Source organism: Malus domestica, chromosome 05 (assembly GCF_042453785.1).
Source record: "Malus domestica chromosome 05, GDT2T_hap1".
Classification (NCBI taxonomy): Eukaryota; Viridiplantae; Streptophyta; class Magnoliopsida; order Rosales; family Rosaceae; genus Malus; species Malus domestica.
Window position 1 is genome coordinate 3,100,676 of NC_091665.1, and position 18,205 is coordinate 3,118,880.

General features: G+C 37.0%; 1 protein-coding gene and 1 pseudogene across 3 annotated transcripts; one reads left to right on the forward strand and one right to left on the reverse strand.

The window, feature by feature from the left end:
- The first annotated feature begins 213 nt into the window (after positions 1-213).
- LOC103409577 (alcohol dehydrogenase 1-like) lies at positions 214-2,127 on the forward strand (annotated as a pseudogene).
- A 4,612-nt stretch (positions 2,128-6,739) lies between these two features.
- Positions 6,740-10,947, reverse strand: LOC103437219 (uncharacterized). Of its 3 annotated transcripts, XM_008375688.4 has the most exons (7): positions 10,557-10,947; positions 10,066-10,217; positions 8,978-9,129; positions 8,469-8,535; positions 8,323-8,385; positions 7,446-8,211; positions 6,740-7,323 (listed from the first exon to the last, which is right to left on the reverse strand). In XM_008375688.4, exons 4-6 carry the CDS (start codon positions 8,507-8,509, stop codon positions 7,494-7,496), a joined length of 822 nt encoding a protein of 273 aa, XP_008373910.1. In that variant the 5' UTR covers positions 8,510-8,535; positions 8,978-9,129; positions 10,066-10,217; positions 10,557-10,947; the 3' UTR covers positions 6,740-7,323; positions 7,446-7,493. The 3 variants fall into 3 exon arrangements, 2 of the variants coding, with proteins under 2 accessions (XP_008373910.1, XP_028957676.1); XR_011581153.1 differs by lacking the exon at positions 7,446-8,211 and having other exon boundaries at positions 10,557-10,945; XM_029101843.2 differs by lacking the exon at positions 10,066-10,217 and having other exon boundaries at positions 10,557-10,909.
- Between the last annotated feature and the right edge of the window lie 7,258 nt (positions 10,948-18,205).

Genomic DNA, 18,205 nt, shown 5'->3' on the forward strand with positions numbered 1-18,205 from the left:
AAGTAAAAATTTCAACTTCCAATGCCATGTCTACTTTAATATTAAGCATGACATTTCACATGTTTATAAATTATAATGCTTTGTCCATAACTTGCAATTGATTAGTCAAGTTGTTTGTTTTCTAACCATAAATTTTCACTGCATTTTGAGTGCTAAATCTAATGCGATGATAAATCCTATACATGGCATTTTCGTGCTTAGAATGTGAGCTGTTGAAACTGAAACATGTATGCTATGTCACAGGGACAACAACCACTGTTTCCTCGCATTTTCGGTCATGAAGCTGGAGGGTATGTACATGATCTCTGAATATTAAAACTACATAATTTGTAATTCCCTACGTATTTGCTTCCATTTTACGCAGTGTGTTTACGTTTCTAAATTTTGTTTGCTTGTCATTTTGTGTTTAGAGTTGTGGAAAGCGTAAGCGAGGGTGTAACTGAACTCCAGCCGGGTGACCATGTCTTCCCTGTGTTCACCGGGGAGTGCAAGGAGTGCACGCACTGTAAGTCGGAGGAAAGCAACATGTGTGATCTGCTGAGGATCAACACTGATAGGGGTGCTATGCTGAATGATGGCCAGTCCAGGTTCTCCAAGGATGGAAAGCCAATTTATCACTTTGTTGGTGCTATGCTGAATGATGGCCAGTCCAGGTTCTCCAAGGATGGAAAGCCAATTTATCACTTTGTTGGTACCTCCACCTTCAGTGAGTACACCGTTTGTCATGTTGGTTCCGTTGCTAAGGTCAACCCAGCTTCTCCCCTTGACAAAGTTTGCGTTTTTAGTTGCAGAATATGCACAGGTTCGAAAGACTTCTCACATTTTAACAGTTAGAAACTTACAATCAGAAATTAATGGTGTTTCCAATTTTCTTTCTAGAGTAATCAATTATTGTTTTCGTTGGTGTATTTGAAGGTCTTGGTGCCACTGTGAATGTTGCAAAACCGAAAAAGGGTTCATCTATTGCCATTTTTGGATTGGGGCTGTTGGTCTTGCTGTAAGTCAATCTTATTGCTCCTCTATTATGGCTCTTTTAGATAGTTTGGAGTATCATAATGATTTTTTGTTCCTCTTGTTACTCTTTTAGGCCGCCGAAGGTGCAAGGATTTCGGACTGTTCAAGGATCATCGGTGTTGATTTGAATTCCAATCGCTTTGAAGAAGGTCAGTCAATTCGATCATACGTCTATTTAACGAATAAGGACTTAGCTCTTCATGTCCGGTTGAGATGCCATTCACTAAATAATTTCTAATGGTTTCTATACTTTACGGCAGCCAAGAAGTTTGGGGTGAATGAATTTGTGAATCCAAAAGATCATAACAAACCAGTGCAAGAGGTTAGTTACATAAATCAATTTAATTTTATGTTTGTGTCTGATCACTTAGAGCCAAGCATTCCCATTTTCCCCATTTGGTCCTCGTCTTCTTTTTTAATACTTGCATTTAGTGTTAATAATTATCGGCTATCAGCAGCGACTAACGTTTGGCTTTGATTAAAAGGTGATTGCTGAGATGACCAATGGTGGTGTTGATAGGAGTGCACCGGAAGCATTCAGGCGATGATTTCTGCTTTGAATGTGTTCATGATGTAAGTAATTATCAGCCTCTTTTGTTGTTTAATTGGATATAATGCTGGAATAACATTGCTATTCAAATCTAAATTTTACTTTTCTTTGTTTCTATTCTTTCTAAATTTAGGGTTGGGGTCTTGCGGTACTGGTTGGTGTGCCAAACAAAGATGATGCATTCAAAACCCATCCAATGAATTTCCTGAATGAGAGGACTCTTAAGGGTTCCTTCTACGGTAACTACAAGCCCCGCACCGATCTACCAGGTGTTGTGGAGAAGTACATGAACAAGGTAGTTCGTATTTCCCTTTCTATTTCCGAAACCACACAATAATGCGGTAAGACTCGCCTTGTGTTGATCTTTGCAGGAGCTGGAACTGGATAAATTTATCACTCACTCGGTCTCGTTCGCCGACATCAACAAAGCATTCGACTTAATGCTTTCTGGACAGTCCATCCGGTGCGTCATCCGCATGGGGAATTAAGAGAAAAAACTAGTGACTTGTTATATGTTAATGGAGGGAACTTGTGTATGTTGGAATATAATAGTATTTTAGGTATTATATTGTTTGGGTTTTCTTATAAGTTTAGTTTGGGCCTAACCTGTCAGCATTAGAGTTAGGGTTAGTTTATTATAAATAGAGTGTTTTGTTATTCATTAGAGACTAAGTCAGTCACAATGTAGCTTTTAGGGTTTTGTAGTCGTTTCGGCATTCTCGTTTGTTTAATAAAATTCATATTTTGTTAATAGAGTTAGGGTTAGTTTATTATAAATAGAGTGTTTTGTTATTCATTAGAGACTAAGTCAGTCACAATGTAGCTTTTAGGGTTTTGTAGTCGTTTCGGCATTCTCGTTTGTTTAATAAAATTCTTATTTTGTTAATCTTGTTCATGGCGCACTCTGATATTCAACTTGGTATCAGAGCAGGTTGATTCTTCGGGATTGGATATGTTCTTGGTAGCTAGCTTGTTTTTTTTTTTTTTAGTTTGCTCGGTATTAGTTTTGATAAGGTTTAGTTTTAGAAAAAGGTTTGCTTCTGTTTGCCCCAGCCTGCTAGTAACATCAGTGCCACTCGACCCGCACCAGCCTGTCCACTACCAGATCGACCCACCTCTGAACTACACCACTGCACCACCATCTCACATTAGACCACCAGCCACCGGTCTGCCACCGTTCTGTCCAACACCTCAAACCAGTCTCGCCACCTGCTTGAATCTCCCGCGCCAACCCATCACCCAAATCCGACTGACCCAGGATTGCATGCCCGCTGCTCCGTCGCCATCCTTGCTGCACCGCTTCTGTCCCGCATCACTGCAATCGGTTCTCGTCGCCGCTGTCCACCATCACCTGTTGTCAAACTCGCCCTGAACTTTGCCATGTTTCGTTTCGGCACCAACTAGTCCCACAGTCGACTCCCATGAGTCGGATTTGTCGAACCACTGCAACCCTGCCGGTGCTAGTTTGAAAACCTTATTCTTGCTGTTTTTGTTTTTCCGACGATTGTACTAGAGTTCCAATGCAGTCAGATGATTGTTGCACTAGTTTGCAGATGCACAGAAAAGAAGGGAAGAAGATTTTGGAAAAAAAAAAAGGATAAAAAGACGTGGTGTTTGAAGAAAAAAGAATGAGGAAAAAAAAGAGAGAAAAATAAAATAGAAAAGAAAGGAAAAAAAAACGTTGGTTTTTTGTTTGAGGCCCACACGGGCAAAAGAAAAAAAATATGGTTTAAGTTTGTTTTAGGTCTGCATTTGTTGGTTGGCCTATTTGGAATTATTTTGTGACCGTCACTTGAGTGTTTGGATCTGTGATCACTCGAGTGGTAGTATTTTTTTTTAGTTCATTGCTACAATTGAGATATGAAAATCTCGTCCGTTTAGTGACAGGTTCTTTCCATACTCTCAACATTAGCCAGTTTGAACCAAAACCAGTTTGCCAGCCTGAATCAAGAATCATGTCAAGTCAAGTTAAGAATCAAGAATCAAGAACCAGTTTTCCAGTTTGCCAGTTTGCTAGTCAAGTCAAGTCAAGTTTACCAGTCAAGTCAAGTTAAGTTTGCATGTCTACCAATCCATCTAACGGAGCTAGTTCGCATCTGCTTGTTTGCAAACTCATGTCGTATACCGCCATGAGTTTGACGGGGGGTGTTGGAATATATTAGTATTTTAGGTATTATATTGTTTGGGTTTTCTTATAAGTTTAGTTTGGGCCTAACCTGTTAGCATTAGGATTAAGGTTAGTTTATTATAAATAGAGTGTTTTGTTATTCATTAGAGAATAAGTCAGTCACAATGTAGCTTTTAGGGTTTTGTAGCCGTTTCGGCATTCTTATTTGTTTAATAAAATTCTTATTTTGTTAGTATTGTTCATGGCGCACTCTAATATTCAGCTTGGTATCAGAGCAGGTTTGATTCTTCGGGATTGGATATGTTCTTGGTAGCTAGCTTGTTTTTTTTTTTTTTTAGTTTGCTCTGTATTAGTTTTGATAAGGTTTTGTTTTAGAAAAAGGTTTTCTTCTGTTTGCCCCAGCCTGCTAGTACCATCAGTGCTGCTCGACCCGCAGTAGCCTGTCCACTACCAGATCGACCTACCTTTGAACTACACCACTGCACACCATCTCACATCAAACCACCAGCCACCGTTCTGTCCAACGCCTTGAACCAATCTCGCCACCTACTTGAATCTCCCGCGCTAACCCATCACCCAGATTCGACTGACCCAGGATTGCATGCCCGCTGCTCCGTCGCCATCCTTGCTGCATCGCTTCTGTCCCGCATCACTGCAATCGGTTCTCGCCGCCACTGTCCATCATCACCCGTTGTCATACTAGCCTTGAACTTTGTCGTCTTTCGTTTCCGCACCGACTAGTCCTATAGTCGACTCCCATGAGTCGGATCTATTGAACCACTGCAACCCTGCCGGTGCTAGTTTGAAAACCTTATTCTTGCTGTTTTTGTTTTTCCGACGATTGTACTGGAGTTCCAATGCAGTCTGATGATTGTTGCACTAGTTTGTAGATGCACAAAAGAGAAGGGAAGAAGATTTTGAAAAAAATAAAAAAATAAAAAAAGGAAAAAAAGAGAGAAAAATAAAATAGAAAAGAAAGGAAAAAAAAACGTTGGTTTTTTGGTTTGAGATCCACACGAGCAAAAGAAAAAAAAATGGTTTAAGTTTGTTTTAGGCCTTCATGAATTGTTGGTTGGCCTATTTGGAATTGTTTTGTGACCATCACTCGAGTGTTTGGATCTATGACCACTTGAGTGGTAGTATTTTGTTTTCGTTCATTGCTACAATTGAGATATGGAAATCTCATCCGTTTAGTGATGGGTTATTTCCATACTCTCAAACTAGCCAGTTTGAACCAGAACCAGTTTGTCAGCCAAAATAAAAAATCATGTCAAGTCAAGTCAAGAATCAAGAATCAAGAACCAGTTTTCCAGTTTGTCAGTCAAGTCAAGTCAAGAATCAAGTCAAGTTAAGTTTGCATGTCTGCCAATCCGTCTAACGGAGCCAGTCCGCATCTGCATGTTTGCAAACTCATGTCGTATATCGCCATGAGTTTGACGAGGGATGTTGGAATATATTAGTATTTTAGGTATTATATTGTTTGGGTTTTCTTATAAGTTTAGTTTGGGCCTAGCCTGTCAGCATTAGGGTTAGGGTTAGTTTATTATAAATAGAGTGTTTTGTTATTCATTAGAGAATAAGCCAGTCATAATGTAGCTTTTAGGGTTTTGTAGCCGTTTCGGCATTCTCGTTTATTTAATAAAATTCTTATTTTGTTAGTCTTATTCATGGCGTACTCTGATATTCAACTATGTATCTATCTGCTGTTCATTAAAATAAGTATTTTTACATGGATTTTTTAGGGTATTGCAAATTTGGACAGGATATGGTTTGTGATTTTCCCTACCATTTTTCAATTTATAAACGTATTTTGCTTCATGTTTTTTCGTTCTCCCTACCAATCTATCATGCATCTATTCCCTGATTGAAAGATTTAGCGTAAATCGCTTTGTTTCTTTTTTGCATTAATTCTTAAGGAAAGTACAACAGTACACGAAAAAATCGAAGCCCGTATTTAACACAATACATCTTTTGTACACCCTCTCTCAAACTAGTTAAGATCATTCCGTCCTAGTTTCTAAAGAAGTACTGAGAAACCATTTTTTCTTGATTCCCCCGCACTAAATTCACTCTTGAGTCACTAACCCAAGAGATATCCTTGATACTGATCAAGCCTAACCAATAGGCCGTCCCACAATTAAGCCCAAGCCTCTATTTTCATTAGAGAGTGGTAATACTTCCATCCACTCACCACAATACCAATGCATGGAAAACCATCGATGCATGTGCAGTGATGCTCTCTTGATCTTGACCATCAGAACACAAAATAAAGGTTGAGATTTAACTAAATCTCTTAAATTTTATTTGGTTCAATTTTAACCGCTCACTTGTGAAAGATTTTTGTAGATGATTTGGATGGTTAGCGTTTTTATCTTCAATACTATTTCTTCGATTCAAACCTCCCCATAACTAAGTTGAGTTTTATCCCCATAACTAAGTTGCATAACGTTTTTATCTCAACAACCTCCCCCATAACTAAGTTGAGATTTATCCAAGCCCGAAGTAGCCACTGTCAAAACAATGAACGACGACTTGTGTTACCATGCAATACAATGGAGTAGGTCAACCAAAACAGTGGGGGAAAACCCTCAAACTCGAGCATTCCGAACAAAACTCACAAGGATGTTTAAGTCTAACATTAAGAGCCTCACTTAATTCTGCAACAGAAGAAAATTTGTTACCGAAAACCTGCGAGTCTCTTAAAGTAGAGGTGTAAAGATAGTGAAATTTTTCTTTATACCACCATTGCCTTCGATCACCTCCACGAGCTTCTCTCCGTCCGATGCTGCTGTCATTGTAGTGATTAATAAGTTGAGTTTTCTCACCAAAAAGATTTTTCATTTGACATTTCTTTCAGTGATGAAAAAGATGGGAATACGAAAACAATCATGTGTAATAATTAAATAATACAAAATTTTCAAACACTTTTCATTAGTTTTCCTATAATAAAACGAGCGGATGAAGCAAGACTTTTGCTGCAAGTTTTCAGAATTTTCCTTTATCATTCAAAACAGTAACGATATACTGAGGAGGGCTTTTCTCTAAGATGGGAAAACACAAATGCTTTCAGATTTAATAAATGTAATAGCTTCAAGCTTTCAGATGAGTTCTCTACTTTCTACAATGCTTATATTCTGGAACAAGAGAGAAACTTAGCATAAAACAACTGCTTTCAATGGATGGAGAACTTAAAAATACATTAAAACTAGGCCAACATAGACATTTAAGTTGAGCATAGAAATTTAAGTCCAACATAGACACTATCCCAAGTGCTTCCACATTGAACTGGATCAAGCCGATAAAAACTGGTTCGGTCAATTAAAGCAATGAATAATCAAGTACGCGCAATTGGCCTAGTATGCCTGCACGCTACCAAAAAAGCCTAGGTCAGAATCTCTCCACTTGTGGACCTGACAAACTTCAACATTTCCATAACAGGAGCCAACAAACACTTCCGAACTGGAACAGGACCTTACAACGGCCACAGACGAACATAATTTGCCAAAACGGAACTCTTTTCAATTGACCCTGCCGAATGGGAAACACTTGATTCTTTTTCTTTTTCTTTTTCTTTTAGTTTGGTTGTCTATGTATCACGTCAATCTTCTTCTCCTGACTTGGCTGTTAATACCTACGAATATAACCAATAAAGCATGTGAGATCAATTGAAAAAAATTTCTTTTCTTTGGGTAATTCTAAAGCAAAAGTCACAAAACAAGAAATAGCCTTAGTGGTACTTTAGTTTTCTCTGACCTTTCAGCAAGTCGGGGGCTACGTCATAGGACCAGGCGGGGTAGGCGGTCATTGTTCCGAAGGATGGCTGTTGAGAGGCTGTTGGTGGGTCACCGCCAAATGCTCCTTATTTCTCAAACTAAACCTAGCAGGAGTCCCAAAGTATCCAACGGCCCATTCGTTCAAACCGCTAAGTATTTCTACAGACAACCTATCACTAGCTATTCGTACATCCATAAATAGTGTGTATCTATGTCGGAGGGTCATGCAAGGTTGGTGGTCATTCGTCTGGTGAAGTGGGGAGGGAGCTAGAGTGGGATGCTGGGGCTGCTGAGGTGGGAAGGGTGCTGGAGGATGGTTGTTGGGTGACTGCGGGTGGGTCACCACCACACCCTCTTTGTCTCTCAAACTAAAGCTAGCAGGAGTCCCAAAATATTCAACAGCCCATTCGTTCAAACTGCTAAACATTTCTACAGACAACCTATCAATAGCTACTGGTACATCCATAAATAGTGTGTATCTAATTGTTGACTCAGCTGGGTACAGAGGATATGGATACATTCCACCAACCATTGACCCTATATTTATATCTCTATAATCTTTAATCCCCGGAATTTCTCCTAATTCTATATGACGCATAATATGATAACCATGTGTTACCATTACTAATTGGTTCAGGTCTTCTCCCGTTTCAACACTAATTTTTTGAGCCAAATTTAATCCTGAGTCTGCCGGATGAACAGTGATGCTCATATTCAAACTTGGAACCGAAACTAAAAATGAATTCCTGTAAAATATTATATGGTATTAAACAAATAAATCTCATAACTCAACATTATGTACAATTCTAAAGACATAAAACCTAACTCAACATTTATGTACAATTCTAAAGACTTACATTATTGTTGATCCGTTTTGTAGGGGAGTTAACAGATTGTACACCTGAGTTGGGACTCGGTGCCTTAACAAAACAAAAATAAAACTACATTATTAATCATGTATTTCTTATTACAGAACAAACTTTTCCTGAGACAAAAAACATACCCAGCCACCAGATGTTGTAGGTACGCATCCTCGGACGCCATCACAACAATAATGCACCAATGAAACACTAAAAAAATCCCATAATTTTATCATCAGACAGCAAGTACATACAAGAAAACACCAATGTCTCCCCTATTTAAAAATTTTGCTGAAAAGCAAAGATTTTTGCTGGGTTGAGTGCTCATCATTCACTTATGCTTGTAAAACCAACAAAAGGATAATTTTGCATTCTCCATAATTATACTTAATGCCAATATTCATAGCTAATATACTAAGTTACCACTAATTGATTGTTCAAAGCATCAATATCCCAATATGAATCTGAATTAATAGACGGTTCCCAAAACTCAGTACCTACAGCATCTGTGAGTCCACAACACTCTCAAATGTGTATATTTTTCAACATATCCAGGCAAACCCAAAATTCGAAACTAAATTTGTACCGAAAAACATTCAAAAGTTAATTACATTCACAAATTCAACCAAAATCAGCAAATATCGAGTACTACCTCAGATGGAATCCTGTTTTCGATACTGTTCTGCTGGTTTATGAACCCTTTAATGGCTACACAGATGCCATCCACAGTCTCCAGAGTCCAGAGTGAAAATATCGAACCTTTTACTTATTGGTGCAGACGAAAACTCTCTCCAGTCTTCGTGCCTGAAATTCAGCATAACAATTTACAATTAATTCCTTCAAAAACAGAATTATAAAAATAAGAGCTCAAAATAATCAAATTCCAAAAATTAACAATTACATTGAAAAACTTGAACCCTCACTCAGTCAGTCCTTGGTTGATACCCAAAAAATCAGAAGAAAGAAGACCCAAAAAATAATAAAAAATAAACAATTTTAAATTCAAATCCACCCAAAATACTTAACTTGGGCATTATCTCGGATCCAAAACTTCCTAAATAAAAACGTAACTTTTTAAATAACAAAACAACAAAAACTCTGCTTGCTTGATTTCGCATGCTGCAATCTCCTGCCCAGCCAGAAACAAAGGAACTAAATTCCAATTCAGTAGCAAGTGGTTCGCAGCGCAAGCTGAGTTAATCATTACACACGGCTGTTAATCATTGTTTCATCATTCAGCATTACACATGGTTGACAAGCAGCACAAGCTCAAAATCAAATTCGATGATTTCCCACACATATCAGTAATATCAAAAACAACATAAAAATCATCGAATTCTTTCTTCCCTAAATTTTTCCAAAATGAAAACGAAAACAATATTTGGAACATAAGATTTGGAATAAACGTCTAGAACCCAAATCCCTAAATCAAGAAAACCTTAATCTATGATTATACTTAATGCCAATATTCATAGCTAAAATACTAAGTTACCACTAATTGATTGTTCAAAGAATCAATATCCCAATATGAATCTGAATTAACAGACGGTACCCAAAACTCAGTACCTACAGCATTTGTGAGTCCCCCACACTCTCAAATGCATACATTTTTCAACATATCCAGGCAAACCCAAAATTTGAAACTAAATTTGTACCGAAAAACATTCAAAAGTCAATTACATTCACAATGTAAACCGAAATCAGTAAAGAAGAGCAATATTAGCAAATATCGAGTACTACCTCGGATGGAATCCCGTTTTCGATAGTGTTCTGCTCGTTTATGAACCCTTTAATGGCTACACAGATGCCATCCACAGTCTCCAGAGTCCAGAGTGAAAATATCGAATCTTTTACTTATTGGTGCAGACGAAAACTCTCTCCAGGCTTCGTGCCTGAAATTCAACATAACAATTTACAATTAATTCCTTCAAAAACAGAATTATAAAAATAAGAGCTCAAAATAATCAAATTACAAAAATTAACAATTACGTCGAAAAACTTGAACCATCCCTCAGTCAGTCCTTGGTTGATACCCAAAAAATCAGAAGCAAAAAGACCCCCAAAAAAAAAAAAAATACACGTTCCTAAATTTCTGTTGGGGTTTTATAAAAAATTTGGGAATCAAAATCAAATTCCAAGATAATCAGAGCATACAACTTTAATAGCATAAAAAGTTATGGAAATTAACCTACTTCAATTCCAATATAATCCAGAATACCAAACTCGCTTACCTTCAGTCAAGCGGGTTTTGGAAAACGTTGCGGAGACCGGTGGTGCAGGAAGATTCACACGTGTGTTGTGGCGCCCTTCGTCGGATTTGGGTGAAGCGGTGGTAGTAGTGGCGGTGGTCTGCGTGAACTGGTGAAGAAGCAAGCGGTGGTTTTGTCGTTCGGGGTGTTTGAAAGCGTTAAAAAGAGTTGAAAGAGGAAGTTCGCCGGGTGATGGCGAGGTGGGCGAGGTCGACGGTGGGAAGAAACGGCGTCGTGGTTTGGCGAAGGAGGAGAGAGAGGACTTTTAGAGAGAGAAGGCAGAATCTTTTAGAGAGAGAATGACAGAAGCAGAGAGGATTGAGCGAGAGGGTAGTGAAAGTAGGGAAAGGAAGGCAAGAAAATAAGGAAATCCGAGGGATAAAAAGCAGAATTAGACTAAATATGTGAGGGTAAAATCGGACGAAAATATTAAATTAAATTCTGTGAATTCTCTCCTTTATTTCAATTTCTCAATAAAACTTTTATATTATTTGTAGATTAGCCTCTTGCTACACGCATACGCTTGTGACAATTGGCCTTTTTATATTTATTTATTTAAATAATTAATTTAAATCTTTTAAATTTTTTTTTTTAAGAAATGAATTAATGACGTGAAACCACCCACTAATGTGGGAGGTTTTGTTTTTGTTTTTTTTTTTTCAATAATTTTAAATATTAAATTAATTCAAAATAAAAATATGGTTAAATACTTTTAACTTCTTTTGGTTCAATTGTAATTTATGAAATTCTTAAAAGACAATTTATGGTATTTTGAATGTTTCACCATTTTAGGGTGCTCACTTTATATATAAAGATGATATGTAGCACATGTGTGATCATGTAAATTTATAGATTAATTTATTGATCTTCTAATACCTCCTCATATTGTAGAAATAAATAACAAACAGCTAAGTAGCATTATAGTTAGAATTACTCATTGCAAGCGACATGTGTGCCTTCTTGAAAATGGGTTCAAATCTTGTGGCACGATGTATAGCAAGATGTGGTGGCATTTGTTCATTTGAGCAGCTTAATTTGATTGGAGCTGTTTAGTTTATGAACGGATTTTTGAGGTAGGTGTTCCAATCACCCTATTCTGGCTCTAGAAATCCATGATCCTACAATTTCTCCAAATAATGTATCTGAAAGGGTGTTTCGTTTGAGGATGGATAGTTGTCCAAAGAACATTCAAATGAGTAATATAGAAAAAATTTGTCAAGTGTTGTCCATATAACATGTCGAGATATATCTAGCATGCATTACATCAAACATTTAGTAGGCACAAAAAAAAAAACATGTACCAAACATTCGGAAGATCCTTGAAAGACCTTCACATGTATATTTTCCGAACTCGGTTGGTCCTGGGACCCATTTGGTCCCTATTTCCATCCGCCCCTGGAGAGGTCCCCTATAAATATCTCAGATTTTGCCTTTGTTTTCGTCTTTCTTTCAAAAACTTCTAAACCTTCCTTCAAGCTTTCGACTTCCTGATCTTCTTCTTCTTCATGTTTTCAACCAAGGAATGGCCTCTTCCAGCATTCTATTGTTAACTCCTTGGTGATGTGAAGGAATTGTAACACCTTCATCCACCATTGCTAAAATCTTTTGACTGATTGCAAGGTCCAGGTGGAAGTAAATCTTCCTTGGTGCCATTGCCAGGGTAGATATTTGATCAAGAGTATCCATGTACCAAAATTCACCTTTGGTACTTGGACTTTCATGATATCTCTTTGCTAACTCCTTGGTGAGGTGAAGGAGCTGTAGAAGTATTGAGTCACGGTCCCACACACCTTGAGTCACCTCATTCCAAAACTCCCTCAAACAAATCCTCATTCTTCTTATCGTCCTTCTCTTTGGGAAAGGAAACCTCGCAAAATTTAGACACTTATTTTGCAATAAAAATTTGGCGTTTTCTTAATTTGCATGTTTTTTACGATAGGTTTCACATGCACTACCATTTAATACGTGGTTTGCAGTTCAACTCTCTTATTTCCAGACTAAGGGTGTAAAATTCTGAATTCCGTAAACGAGCAATAAATTATTGAAGGTCGCAATTCCTTATGGTCTGCATTCGTAATCAGAAACCAAAATCAGAATGTTGATCGATGTTAGACAAATAAGAACACATGGCTATGTAGCATGCATTATGCTTTTAAAAAACCATGTTGAAACAGCAAGCAACAAAAGTGCCTGCCTGCCTGCCTTGTTGAATAGTAAAATAAAAACTATAAACTGGTTCGGTCAATCGTTCTAAAGAATTAAAGCAATGAATAATGAAGTATGTGTAATTGGCGTAGTATGCTTGCACGCTACCAAAAAAGGCTTGGTCAGAATGTCTCCACTTGTGAACCTGTCAAACTTCAACATTTCCAAAACAGGAGCAAACAAACACTCCCAATCTAGAATAGGACTGTACAACAACCACAAACAAACATAATTTGCCAAAACGGAACTCTCTTCAATTGACCCTGCCAAATAGGAAACACTTGTTTCTTTTTCTTTTCCTTTTAGTTTGGTTGTCTATGAACTCTCTTTTGTTGGCCCTGCCGCTTTTGTCTTTGTTGTTTGGTTGTCTGTAAATGTCGACAATGATGCAGTCAAGCAAAGTTTCAAGAAAGCCAAAGTTCGCAGGGATAAAAGGAAATATTAGGTGACATAAAGCCATCAATGAAAATGGAACACAAGAAATATCTAATGCCACTAATCAAATTGGTACACAAAAAATATTAAATGATATAGAGAAGCGAGTATAACTTAACCAAAGAGGCATACCACAACTACAACAAATATGAACACTGCACACAATAAATTATCTGTGCCCTTTGAGGTCAAAGTGCACCAACATACGTGCCCATAGACCAATAGCAACAATGCAGCAACTAAGTTTCTATATGTGCCCTCTATGGGCGTCACCTTTGCTAAAAGGGCACAATAAACTATTTGGTGCTCAAAGAGGCAAGCACAAATAAAGGCCTTTTTGTGTCTATGTTCTGACAAACTTGTCAGATGACCTTCTCCATCCATGTTTGCACTATTTTTGTTATTGTGCCCAGTACGTTCTATTTAAAAAAAAAAATAGACATGTAAAATTTTGAAATAAAACCAAAAATTTAAAATTTTCATAAGATCAAAGATGGTAGTCTCGGCTATAAAAAGCAATCTAATAGTAGAAATGGAATGTCTATAATGAAACTACATAAATATTCCTCATAAACATCATGTTTACAAGTGTTCAAGATAAAAGATCAACAAAATAATGAGATTTTCCTATCAATGTATCCATGCATTCCTACATATAGCCACTCATAACTGATTTTACCCTTTTTCCTAGCTCAGTGGATTATGCAATTACCTTCCTGAAATCCAAACCAAAGGAAAAATGAAAAAGGGAAAGGATCACATATTTCCAGTGAGGTTGAACTACCCAAACATCCAATCAACATTGAGAATTCATAGTATCCTGAAAATCGATTTAAAATAACCAAGTGTGATCAAAGCTCGTAACACCAGCATGCTTATGTTTTCAATCGCATTCTAACTGCCGCTTGAAATATTTCATGATTAACATATTGAAATCTAGTAGCTTGTTGTTACCAATGCGTAGAAAGGGTAGCTCACCTTAAGTTCGACTCCGGACTCTAGACGTGAGCGCACACCCACAACGGAGTGTTGAACGCTACATTCTCGCAAGAAGCAACCATGAGAAATAATTGCATCCATAATTTGCAAAATTCATTTGGCCATGAGATCAGAAAATTACAGCCAATGTCACACAGTAATTTAAGCTTGCAATCATACCCTGCATTTTTCAACTTTTGTAGGTGGCAAGTATCTAGGAAAGGTGTAGAAAGGTGTCTTTGGATCGTTGAATTCAAACTTCGGAGGCTGCATGAAAGAAAGAATGTAATCAATAACTGTTACCACATATGCACGTAAAGAAAAAAAAATCTAATCGAATAGCAGGAACGATTCAGTGCAACTATTACCAACCTGTTTTGTGAGGGCTGAGTTTGCATCGAAGAAAGACTTTACAGTTCCAATATCCTCCCAGTAGTCATTGAATAGATATGCCTGATCATGTAAGGGCGTTCCGTAACTTAGTGACTCAATTATCAAATCCAAACCAGCCTTGGGGGAATTGCTTATATATTTATATTCGAAGATGAACTATAAGAAAAACAATAACTATTATCGAAAGAGCTATCTCACCTGGACGTTGTGCTCCTTCACAGCTGATGGAATAATCTCGAAGCCAAAATCATTGCAAGAAGGATAGCTCCACCTTAATAGCTTAAGTAGGACATCAGTTCTGAACACATACACACCCATCGATGCAAATTTGTAGTCCTAAATCACAGTCAATTAGTAACGCACATGAAAATTTAGGGCATACAGATAATCAAGTTTGGGAGGAATCACGTGAGTCATAAAATTGAAATACACTGATGTTTTTTTTTTAATTATTTAGTGCAGGGAGCCGGTTTTATACCTACAACACAATCCCAATCTCATAAACATATATTGTAATATTACCCACTTAGCTAACATATACTACAATATTCGTTCATCAGATACACACTGATTATATAGTTATCAGAAGCCAAAACGGATATAGTTGAATTCAAAACACAATCAGTCCAAAATTACACCTAAATAGAGTTAATTAAAATCAATACCTACAAATTCCAGATCAGCCATATCAAAGATTCATATTCCTCACTCCGGGTTGTAAAATTAACTTTTAGGTATGAGATAACACATTAGTTCAGTTCATGACCTGAATCAATGAAATATGTAAGTATGCATATTATTTAGGGTCAAAGTGAGTTGCTTACTTTAATCACATACCTAGTATGCATCATCAATATACATGCAAATGGAAAGAAGAAAATGAGTCTAATTGTTGGAAAATTTTGAGAAATAGAGTATTCACAAATGTGCAACTAAACATGGCATTGACCTGCACATGAAATCTCACTAAAAGTCAACTGATTATTTCTAGTCAGGTTGTTTTTGTTTGTCCATGGTTCATCACTTTTAGCTTCCTAGAGATTTGGAAAGGATCATCAGTTCATCTAGACTATAAACCAATAGACTTTTGAATATATATCAAGAATAATGTCCCAGTATGCCTAAGTCCCAGTCTAAGCCAAAACTTCTTCTAAGAACAAAATTCTGGTATATTTGACATATAACAGCAAGCCAGCTTCAAAAAAGTTAAACTGTAATAGGCATCGCAGTAAAAATGGGTCTGTTTGAATCTGGACCAGATCAAATCCCTTTTTTATTATAACCCAAAAGAGAAAAAAGCTCAGTTCCCTTGTGTTTCAAGCGAACCCTAACCCTAAAATTAATCACAAATTATTAACTAAATTAACCAATACAAGTTCTAAAGTATTACCATTTTACCTGGAACAAAGTGGAGAGGAAGGAATCGCATTATGCAGGCACTGAATTAAAGGGGAACTGGGGATGAGATGAGAGTTGAGGCCGACTGATTTGCAGATTCTGTGTGAAGGAGAAGGATTTGCAGAGTCTGTGAGAATGTGTGAACTTGACTGAAGACTTGAGTTGAGACCCACCTATTCGCAATGTGTGAAATTTGAAGGGGAAGGATTTGCAAATTCTGTTTCTGCGTGACTTGAGAATTGAGATGAGAGGTGAGAGAGACAGAGAGAGAGGGAAATAGCAAAATTTGGGGAAATATAGAGAGAGAGCCTAGGGTTGAAGAAAGGCTCGGTTCGATTGGGAAAGGGAGAGCCAGAGAGAGAGGAGAGGCGGAGCAATTGAGGGGAGGCTAGGTTTGAAACTTTGAATGGGGAAACACAGAGATGCGGAATGAAGGAAATGAGGAGAGACTGATGCGTGAAGATTGAGGGAAGTGTTTTGTTTAAAACATTATTTTAAACAAAGGGCACAAAAAATCTACCTTTACTTTAAATATATTAAATTGTAGGACACAATTACAATTACAATGTCATTGCAAATTAATAAAAAATTTCCATTACTGACATTAAAACCACCAAAGAAGAACCAAAAAAAAAAAACATATATAAAATTCAAATACCTCAAGAAAGCCACACTAGATGTGCAATTTGGAGCAAAATGAGGAGTTGAGTAGGAACTAGGCACCGCTCATTCAAAATTTGTGTTTGTAGTTATGATTCCTCTGTCCAGATGTGCAAGCTTGGATTAGAACTTTTCATTGTGGGTGAAGGGGAAGTATGTAAGCATTTTTTAAATTTGTTTTCTTGTTTCTTTATGGGTGAAGCAACATTCTAATTTTCCATAGACAAATTAGTAAAGGAGTGTGGACGTTCTATACTAGAATAAGGGCACAAATCCATAATTGTGCCAACATATTCTTTTGCTATAGAGTGATTTATTATTTATTAATATTTACTGGACACAATTTCGAACATTTGTGTCATAAAAAATAATTTTTAATTAATAAGATATATTGTCTATCTGAAGATCCAATGGGGACGTACAATGATTTATTATTTATTAATATTTACTGGACACAATTTCTAAGATTTGTGTCAAAAAAAAGAAATTTATAATTATTAACTCATTTGTATATCTGAAGACCGATTAACTTTTGCGCGGAGACCGATGACCCTAAGGGCACAATTGTTGGTTATGTGTCACTACAGAAAGGGCTTTTAATACAGTAAAAAAAATAAAAACTTACGATAATGTCAAAAACCATATCACCAAGTATCAAAACAAACCTGCTAACAATCTAAAAAGCAGTTAAAAAAGATACGAATCTAACAAACATTCATTGCATATGGAAATGATCCATTGTAAATCTAAAGCACGCCACTTAGTACCACGGTGCAGTGGTATTCTTATTTACTTGTAAGTGACAAATCTAAGGTTTGGTTGTCGCCAAAAATGACTTTGAACAACAGTATTGCTAACATATTTTGAGGCTATAACACTGCACAGTAATAAACAGCTCCATACCATTATTTACCATAATTTTATAAATTTAATTTTTGGTCTACTAGAGGTCAAGAGAAACAAAAAAACACATAAAGTGTCGCTGACAAACAATTTTTATAGACACAAAAAGTTTTTTGTGCCCATCTTTAGTAAAAAAGTTGTCATCTAACCCCATTGGGCACAGTTTTCGTGCCCATTACTGTTTTATGTCTTTTTTTTTTTAACATTGGGCACAATAGATGGTGCCCTCTATGGAATGATAACTGTTTAAGCTTTTGGTGGTCAAACAGGCACAACCTTCTCAATTGTGCCCTTTGTTTTGTACCCAAAGCTCATATTTGTTGTAGTGCACGCAGGCATCAGATTCAGTAACTTTCATTTGTTTGTGCCGTTCACTTCTAGATAAAGCTTGGACATGCCTCTTGTTGAGTGAGATATTTGATGGTTCTTCAACATTAGTATACCTGAATACGAACATAAAAACTGTAACAGCTCATACAAAAAAATGAAATATAATAATGAGATTTTCTTGGCTTGGGGGTGTGAGAATTCTACTTGATTCCCATAGAAGGTGAGGCTTTTCTTAGCATGTAAGATGTATCACGACAATCTTCTTCTCCTGACTTGGCTGTTAAAACCTACGAATTTAACAAATAAAGCATGTGAGATCAATTGAAAGC

Excerpts from the sequence above, each read along its gene's own strand:
- LOC103437219 (XM_008375688.4), bottom strand. The coding sequence starts at position 8,509 with ATGGCGTCCGAGGATGCGTACCTACAACATCTGGTGGCTGG. Across the intron at positions 8,386-8,468 it reads CTACAACATCTGGTGGCTGG|GCACCGAGTCCCAACTCAGG; the intron begins GTATGTTTTTTG and ends TGTTTTGTTAAG. Across the intron at positions 8,212-8,322 it reads CAAAACGGATCAACAATAAT|GAATTCATTTTTAGTTTCGG; the intron begins GTAAGTCTTTAG and ends AATATTTTACAG.